This window comes from Pyxicephalus adspersus, chromosome 9 (genome assembly GCF_032062135.1).
Source record: "Pyxicephalus adspersus chromosome 9, UCB_Pads_2.0, whole genome shotgun sequence".
Classification (NCBI taxonomy): domain Eukaryota; kingdom Metazoa; phylum Chordata; class Amphibia; order Anura; family Pyxicephalidae; genus Pyxicephalus; species Pyxicephalus adspersus.
In genome coordinates this window covers 52294497-52304961 of record NC_092866.1, presented here as the reverse complement: position 1 = coordinate 52304961, position 10465 = coordinate 52294497, and the positions used below count along the sequence as shown (strand labels likewise).

Genomic DNA, 10465 nt, shown 5'->3' with positions numbered 1-10465 from the left:
GGAGACCCATAGTGCCCAGTGCAGGGTGGAGGAGACCCATAGTGCCCAGTGCAGGGTGGAGGAGACCCATAGTGACCAGTGCAGGGTGGAGGGTGGTGGGTGGTGGCCCAGTGACCTGGTGATCTGTTCAATAGGCACAAAACCCATGACACATGGAGGAGCCTTGAATGCAGGTGCAAGTTTTTCTGATACACAGCGACAGACCCCAATAAGATACTCAACACAAAAGCCAAATCCCTATGTTATACAGACAGGACTGTGCTGTGTTTATAAATCTCCAGACTTGATGGACACTGATCAGCACCTTTTCTAACCATGCCTGGGGTTCAGCTTTAAATCACATTGCAGTCCTTGGGATGGATAGAACAAATCTATATCCCAGCTAATCATACTCTTTTCTTTGTCTGAATTTAGCAACATATGAATTAGTTCCACGGGTGATGTGATCACTGTCATATTTATAAACACGCCACAAGGCGTACTTGGCAGAGATCTGCATAATGTTGTGTCTCCGACATTTCACAATTGTCACATTTAGGATAGCTTAGAAGGAGCGATATGGAGCAGTGATAAGGAAAGGGAAGGATTGCCAGAGTCACATGATCTTTACAGGTCATTATGATATAAATCAATTTCATATATTCTTCCAGAAATAGATTCCCAGGTATTGCACAAGGAATAACCTGTTGTACATATATCAATACAACAGAAAGTCGGCAGTGCTGGGACACTACTTAGCTACGCGTTTTGGTCCATCAGCCAATGGAATGGCAGCATCAGCTGGCTATGAACCCTAATAACCAGCCCGCAGATAATGTTAATATTGCCAACCAATGGGCATATCTGATTTGTTCTATATTCAAGCTGGAATACCAGCTGGAATCGTAAATAAAACCTGGGCAGATTCACCCATCACTTTCCACTAGCAGCAGCAGCATGGGCAGAGGTCCAGGTAAATATTTAATGTAACTTTTACTGGGAACGTTTTTTTTTTTTCCCAGATAAAATAATCATTTTAAACATTAAACCTCAGTGTTCCAAACATCTTTCTTCCAAGAGCATTTGTTGCAGGCCTGGAGTGGCAGTCTGGCCCCTAGGCAATTGCCAGAAGTAATCATGTGACCATATGTAACCAGTCATGTGGCAGAATCCACATACACTCGGTAAGGGTGTATGGGGCTCATAAGATGAATTGGGGGAATAGGGGTGGGGGTGTGTTTAGAAACCTTTCATTTCTTGATCCAAATGTACTAAAATTTTCACATAAAATAATTTTTATTTGCATCTGTGATTAATTTGGTGTCAGCCCCCTGCAATTCCCCTTACAGAACACTCATACTTGGAGGGGGAACACCGTGGACCAATCAGACGTGCTACATGCACATTTACCAACAATGAGGGGGAGAGAAGAAATAGGTGAACCAATCAGCTTGCTGCTGCTTGGGATTATCCAATCACAGGGCAGGGAAGTGACCAAACTAAACTGCAGTGGAGAAAAGTTTGGTCGCCGGTGTGGCAATACCGAAAAACAAAAACAGAGCAACCAATCATTCGCCTGCCTTTTTTTTTTTTAATCCCTAATTTTTTTTAATAAATATTCTCCACCTAAGAACGCGTGCTGTGATTGGCTCACCTACGTGCCACAACCACTCCCTCCGCAGCAACAAGCAAACCTTCAGGCCTGACCCACGGCGACCGTCCACACCTATTTGTTGCGATTCGTCTCATTCCTTTTTTTTAAAGGAATCCTCACCACCGCCCACGCACACTGCAGTCCCAAACCCGTCACGCGCTTTACATTATGCCACGGCGTGGAATCGATTTGAATGCCCAATAAGGCGTTGCGTTCCTTGCTGTGTACATTGTGCCACTGACAATATTTGATATGCAAACCGTGTCAGAAATGATCTCGCCTCAAGCCGCGGATAGACAATTCTTTTTTTTTTTGCTGGCGCGTTTCGACAAAAAAAAACACAAAAGGACGGCGGCGTCCCAAATTCCTCCATCCAGCTTGCCCGCCATTCCCTTCATCTCTATGTCACTTTTTTTTTCTATTTCTCTGTCATGAGCTTAGTTTCCACAGCGACCAAAGCGAAGCATTTAACAAACCACCCTCTCAATTTCTGTGACCGAAAAAAAAAAAAAAAAAGAACAATAAAAGAAAACATGAAAAGAAAAAAAAACGTTGGCTAGTTGGCGTCTGTGAATTCCACGCAGACGTGACAGAAAATGTGTCTGGTACATGGCGTCCCCCTGTTTTTATGATGACTGTTTTTTGGGGGTCACAGTTTATGATTTCATACAATGTTTGTCAATCTTCCATCATCCTCATCATGTGTGCCACGGTGACGCCATCTATGAACCTGAGCGACCTGCGGTGCGGCGCGCTTAGAATGGCGTTGCTGCGTTTGCTGGCTGTTCAAAGGGTTAAAGACGATGAACCTTCGCACAGCTCCCGGCTAGTGACGGTGTGACAATCCATAGACACAACACCCTGCGAGCTCTCCAGGGTTGACGCTGATTGACGGATGAGGAATACAGCAGCTGAATACGCTGACAGCGCTGTCACAGTGTCACCAACCTGCTACACACACTTACCCCCCCCCCCCCAACCCATCCCCCGGCATCCTGGGCTCTGCCATGGGGACAGATGGTATTCTTACATCTCCGCCTCTCTATGTGGGGACTAATACACCGTATGGGGGGAGGAATGAGTTCCCCCCACCACCAATCCCAGACATCATGTTTAATCATGAATCAAAATTTAGGTTTCCTAGACCAAGAGAGAGAGAGACCTGGATGGATGACAGAGGAAACCATACAACACATATTATGAGGGGGCTCCGACCACATATCAGATGTGCACACAGCAGCCAATCAGGATTCAGCTCTTCATTGCTATTTATATATATATATATATATATATATATATATATATAAAGGTTTTATTGTATACATTTATCAGATAACAGCAAGCAGCCAATCATTCATTTATCTCCCTCTCTCTCTTTACACACACATATATATATATATATATATATATATTGTAGATATATTAAAAACAATATTATTTATTACAAAAAAATTGTTTCATATTTATCTATCTCTCTCTATATATATGTATATATTTATAGAGAGCTAAAACCTCATTGGCTGTAGTTCTCTGCACATATCTGATAAATAAATGAGTATGTATGACATATATATTGCATTGTTTTATATTATGCACCTTTATCAGACGTGTGCACAGAGCTGGGAACCAATAAATATTTTCAAATTTTATAATTGTATTAATATATATATTTATTATATACTGTATACATTATATTAGATTGTTTTATATTGTATACAATGATCAGATATGTACAGCGACAAACAACAGCCAACAAGCCTTATTTATATTTTACTCTATATAACACATATTTGGATTTTATTGGATTGTTTTATATTGCACATTGATCAGTTATGTACACAGAGGGCACAACCCATAAAGATTAATCTTACCTATCTATCTATCTATCTATCTATCTATCTATCTATCTATCTATCTATCTATCTATCTATCTATCTATCATTCTATCTATCTATCTATATTTCTATCTATCTATCTATCTATCTATCTATCTATCTATCTATCTATCTATCTATCATTCTATCTATCTATCTATCCATCTATTTAATGTACAACGCTGCGTAATATGTTGGCGCTTTATAAATCCTGTTTAATAATGATTTAATATCTATCTATCTATCTATCTATCCATCCATTCATTCATCCATCCAATATAAAACAATGTAATAGGTATATGTGTTATATATAATATATAAAAAGCTGAATTCTCATTGGCTGCTTTTTCTCTCTGCATATATCTGATAACTGTATGAAATATAAAACAATGTAATGTCATATACGTATTAGTTATAAATATTATATATTATTGAATCCTTTTAGGTTGCTTACTCTGCATGTGTCTGACAATTGTATATAATATAAAACAATTTCATATTTATGTGTTATATTTAATTGTGTGTGAAGCTGAATCCTCTTTGGTTGCTATCTGTTGCTGCACATATCTGATAGAGATATGAAATATCAAGCAATATGATGTCATATACATATATATTTGTTATATATAATATAAAGCTGAACAAGTTGTATGATGTAAGACTGAACAAAGCTGAATCCCCATTGGTTCCTTACTGTGCCTATAGCTGGTGTGTTATTGCATTGTGTCCATGTGTGTAATATATCATTGTTACATACACAAACATAACGCACAATACAATGATACACACCATGTAATATTATATACAAAGTGTGTTTCTCAGCCATGGTTCCTCCAGAGGTTGGTTGGGGTTCTTGGAGTAATAATGAATTTTTTGCCCGTCAGATCAATTGTGGATCTTTTCTGTAAGAGTGACATTCATCCCACCGACCAGCAATTGTAAGAGACATTTATCCCCCTGACCACCATACTAATATACTGTGAGCTGAGAATATAGTGATTATAGAAGGGGTTCCCTGTAGACCGGAAAGGTATTCCCCTTATTCCCCAAATCCCAGACAGATCCCCGGTCCATACATGTGACAAATACCAGATCCCGCTCCATACATGTGACAAATAACAGATCGCCCATCCATACGTGACATATGACAGATCCCCGCTCCATACATGTGACAAATTACAGATCCCGCTCCATACATGTGATAAATGACAGATCCTGCTCCATACATGTGACTTATGACAGATCCCCCTCCATACATGTGACTTATGACAGATCCCCCTCCATACATGAGACTTATGACAGATCCCCGCTCCATACATGAGACTTATGACAGATCCCCGCTCCATACATGTTACAAATGACAGATCCCGCTCCATACATGTTACAAATGACAGATCCCGCTCCATACATGTGAAGAAAGAAAGATCCCGCTCCATACATATGACAAATGACAGATCCCGCTCCATACATGTGGCATGTGACAGATCTCCTCTTCATACATGTGACTTATGACAGATCCCTGGCCCATACATGTGACAAATGACAGATCTCCGTTCCATACATGTGACATATGACAGATCTCCCCTCCATACATGTGAATTATGACAGATCCTGCTCCTTACATGTGACATTTGACAGATGATCACTTCATGCAAATGACAGATCTCTGCTCCATACATGTGACAGATCCCTGGCCCATACATGTGACATATGACAGATCCCGCTCCATACATGTGACTTATGACAGATCCCGCTCCATACATGTGGCATGTGACAGATCCCGCTCATACATGTGACATTTGACAGATCACCGCTTCATGCAAATGACAGATGACAGATCTCTGCTCCATACATGTGACAGATCCCTGGCCCATACATGTGACTTATGACAGATCCCGTTCCATACATGTGGCATGTGACAGATCCCGCTCATACATGTGGCATGTGACAGATCTCCGCTCCATACATGTGACAAATGACAGATCCCGCTCCATACATATGAAAGATGACAGATCCCTGCTCCATACACATGACAAATGACAGATCCCGCTCCATACATGTGAAAGATGACAGATCCCCGCTCCATACATGTGACAAATGACAGATCCCGCTCCATACATGTGGCATGTGACAGATCTCCGCTCTATACATGTGAAAGATGACAGACCCCCGCTTCATACATGTGACAAATGACAGATTCCCGCTCCATACATGTGGCATGTGACAGATCTCCCCTCCATACATGTGACATGTGACAGATCCCCGCTTCATACATGTGACATATGACAGATCTCCCCTCCATACATGTGGCATGTGATAGATCCCGCTCCATACTTGTGACTTATGACAGATACCTGGCCCATACATGTGAAATATGACAGATCCCCGCTTCATACATGTGACATATGACAGATCTCCGCTCCATACATGTGGCATGTGACAGATCCCATGTGACAGATCCCTGGCCCATACATGTGAAATATGACAGATCCCCGCTTCATACATATGACAGATCCCTGGCCCATACATGTAACATGTGACAGATCCCGGTCAGTACATGTGAGGTGTGACAGTTGTTCATACATGGGGGCTTATTCGTTTTTGCCTGGTGGTCCTGCCAATACCACACTTCCTGTTCCTGTGTATCTATGGAGGGAGCCATGGTTATCACCCAGACTCCAAACATGTCTGCCAATTACATAGGGGGATAGGTGGGTTTTGTAGTTCACAGAAGAAAGTCCCTTGTCACATTTATAGTCCCCTAGGAAGATCGCATTGTGTATGGGCTGAGTCAGATCACATCGTCCAGTACAGGGATATATTGGGGAATCTGGCCGATCGTCCAGTACAGGGATATACATGGGGATCCTCCGGGATATTTGGGCTCAGCCTCATAGGGCGGGTGTGGGTTTTGCTGCGGACAGAGCTCGGTGCGGTTGGACAGGTGGACACTATCCATGTTGCAGGGCTCGGCTGGTCCCGCCCTCTCCTAGCCCCGCCCCGTGCTGGCTCCTCCCCCGGCCTCCCATTCCTCCTCCATCCTCAGCGGGCGGCGGATCTGCGGGCTGAGGCTGAGGCCGGTGCCCGGGCTGTGTGCTCGCCCCCTCCGGTGTGATGAGGCTGCTGGCCGGTGCCGGTCTGTGCCTCGCCCTGGCAGCTCTCGCCCTCCTGGCGGTGGCCCTCAGCACCGATCACTGGTATGAGACGGACGCCCGGAGACACCGGGACCGGTGCAGGAAGCCTGGGGGGAAGAGGAACGATCCGGGGTACATGTACACCCCGGGACAGCACCTACCCCTCCGAGGGGGGCAATCACGGACCCGGACCGCCCGCGGGGGGGAGCCGCTGCTCCGAGGGGTCCGCCTGATCTCCAGGGCGGGGGAACCAGAGGGGTCACACCGGGATTACCGGCACCGGGACGCCGCCTCTCCCCGCCCCTACCTGGCCCTGGACAGCCACTGCACCCGCCGCTTCAACTCCACCGTGTCCGGACTGTGGAGGAAATGTCACCGGGAGGGCTTCGACAAGGACACTGAGGAGCTCATCGTGAAAGGTACCGGGGGAGGATGGGGGCATCTATAGACTACCGGGGTATAAGGAGCGTAAATAGCTTCAATTGGCACCGATAGGGGGCATCGACGGGGGGGAGGGCATTGGGGGATTTATAGACTGGGACTGGGGAATAGGGGGCATCTATAGACTGGCATTGCGGGATAGGGGGCATCCATAGACTGGCATTGGGGAATAGGGGGCATCCATAGACTGGCATTGGGGCATAGGGGGCATCCATGAGCTGCCATTGGGGTATAGGGGGCATCCATAGCCTGGCATTGGGCAATAGGGGGCATCCATAGACTGGCATTGGGGTATAGGGGAGGGGGCATCTATAGAGTGGCACTGGGGAATAGGGGGCATCTATAGACTGGCATTGGGGAATAGGGGGCATCTATAGACTGGCATTGGGGTATAGGGGGCATCCATAGACTGGCATTGGGGAATAGGGGGCATCTAAAAACTGGCACTGGGGAATAGGGGTCCTCTAAAGACTGGCAACGGGGAATAGGGGGCATCTATAGACTGGCACTGGGGAATAGGGGTCTTCTAAAGACTGGCAATGGGGAATAGGGGGCATCTATAGACTGTCATTGGGGAATAGGGGGCATCTATTAACTGGCACTGGGGAATAGGGGGCATCTATAGCCTGGGACTGGGATTATTGATGTATTTGGATTGTGTACCAGGGAGCATCTATAGGTTATTTTGATGGCATCAGGGAACAGGGCAGTCCTCCTATAGGGAATCCATTGATGGGAGAATAAGGTGACCCCCTATAGTGCACACTGGGATGCGCTGATTTCAGGGAATTTGGGGTCCAGTGATGAAGCAGGGTGGCATATTTTGCCCTTGGGCAATAGGGATCCCGTCCATGGTACATATTGACAGATAAAGAGCATTCATGGTTCAACTATTCAATTGTTTCTTGGATTCTCCATGTTGTAGGGATTAAGGAATTTTCTATAATACTTCCAGTGGGAGCAATATGTCCTATTGTCACCTATGGGACATCTAGGTCTGGGTTGTCTTCTGGGGGCAGAGGTTCCTTCCATATGGTGGTCTCTTAGGGCCATGTGTTCCTTCCCTTATCTTCTGGGTCCACCTTTACAGTACCTTTATATGATGTGTAAGATCATTCAAATTGTTTGTGTTGGGACGGGGCATCTTTGTTGGCTAAGACGACCATTGGGTATAATAGAGCATGCTGCCTTACAGGGGGTATGGGGTCCAGATAAATCTATATTGGCCCCAGGGAGCAGAATGTCCAGCTGTAAATATATAAGGGAGCAGAAGGTCCAACTGTATATATATTAGGGTGCAGAAAGTCCAGCTGTATATATATTAGGGTGCAGAAAGTCCAGCTGTATATATATTAGGGTGCAGAAAGTCCAGCTGTATATATATATATATATGTATGTGTATTATGGAGCTATGTATGTGTATTATGGAGCAGAAAATCCAGGTATGTGTATATTGGCCTCCAGGTATTAGACAATCCGTGGGGTAGAAGCTTCAGGGTGCTATATAGAAGGTATATGATATGAAGGATATGAAGTCTATGAGTGGAGAGGTTCATTGTTGGTCTACAGCCTTCTGGTGTCTCATGGTTGCTTATATATGATATGCAGGAAGTGCCGAGTTACCTGGTACCAGTTTGTTGAAATGGGGACATCTATACCGAGTCATACAATGGGTTCATAGAGGATGTCCCCCTGCACCATGTACATTATCACGTGTTCTGGGCCTTGTACAACCCTTTTCCAATACACAGAGCCCTGATATATATAAATATCTCCCCTCATCTACACTGCATGCCGGGATACACCAGAGACTGCTACAGATTCACCTAAATAATGAATGCTGGGATTTACCATCAGAGATCCCCATCCAAACCAGCACTGGACACAAGCCTATGGCCATTTGTCTAGGTCATGACCATTTTTGTGGAGTGGCGGGTGTTGAATCTGAGACAATATAAATGCTAATGGATCGTCTTCCATTAGGACATCTTGTAGGACATGGCCGATGCTTCGAGAGATTGCCCTCAGGATGTTGCACCTTTTGAAATGAATGAGAATGTCACGTTCAATCTGGGACAGAAAGGGCATTTGGCCAATATACAGGATTAGTTGTGGAGTAATCATGGAGATGATGAACAGGAAGGTGTGAATGGTTCATAATGTGACAATATATGAACATTGTCATTATCACAGGAGGACGTCTTTAATGTGCGGGGGGTCTAAGGGGTGCAAAATAATGGGGGATTCAGGTCTATAGGAGTTGCAGTCCCTTCCTGGTGTATTGGAGTCTTGCTAGCTACAAATGATACATTTTAACCATTTCAGTGTGATTGTAACATTTAGATATATTTGTATTGTATTGCAGGATTGAATCTGGAATGTTGGATTTACACTGTGTTTGCTGTGTTTATTCCTGACCTATGAAACCCTGGTATTCAATCCAAGAATTCCAGCCATGAATATAATAACAACATTGTCTTTGTAGGCAGCTATTCAAAATAACACAACAAAGTTAATTTTGTGTACCAGATCCATAAATAGGGGAGGGCGATTTTCTCCAGAATTTGTTTGCCTCAAGGTTTTTCTCCCTTAGGAGAATGGCCGTGTGGTTTTCCAGATTTAGGTCATTCTTTTATAACAAAAGCTCAAATCACACGTGAATATTCTGAGTGTATTACAGGCCAAACAACTGTTTTACTCCCCCTCCTCATCCACAGACAAACAGACACACGGGCGCACGCAATCCACAATCCACCCCCAGCTTCATCATTCACTTAGGAATACATTGAAAACAACCGGAAAGCCGCACTCCTTGAGATCTCACTGACATACAGGCATGGTGACATCCATTTCTCAGCCCCTTAATGAGGTGATATTTTAGGAGGTGGTCAGAGTGACAAGGAGAGAGGAAGGGAAATGTACAGTTTGGTAATGGTATAGTCAATGCAGCCCCTGTGTCATCCACTGAGAAATGATTGTTTTATGATGGAATGAGCACTTAGAATTCCAGGGATGCAGATTTTCTGCTAGTTCTCATTTCAGAGCAATAGCAGGGGATCTGGCATGGACATCAATACCCCTTCAGAAGGATTGTAAGTTCAAGAATGAGGGTTTTAGAATAAGGGGATATATGTTTCTAGAAAGGTGTTGCAGAAGAAAATATTTGATAATACATAATGGGATTTTCAATGCAAGAAATAAAATTAGTTTACCTACCACCAATGCCACAATTGCATTGTGTAGGACATGTGGTGTCCAATTCTAAACAGAGGGCTAAGCAAAGAAACATTCATGATTGATTTCAAATGTACCCATCAGAGCTGCTGTCCATGGTGCTGAACATGAAGAATATACTACACATAGCTGTCCATGGTGCTGAACAT

General features: G+C 44.2%; 1 protein-coding gene across 1 annotated transcript in view; it reads left to right on the top strand.

The window, feature by feature from the left end:
- Positions 1-6531: 6531 nt before the first annotated feature.
- LOC140338006 (transmembrane protein 178B-like) overlaps positions 6532-10465 on the top strand; it is a 38566-nt gene continuing 34632 nt past the window's right edge. The window contains exon 1 of the mRNA XM_072421939.1: positions 6532-7060. Coding sequence (XP_072278040.1) covers positions 6622-7060 — 439 coding nt within the window. The 5' untranslated portion in view covers positions 6532-6621. The remainder of the gene's footprint in view (positions 7061-10465) is intronic.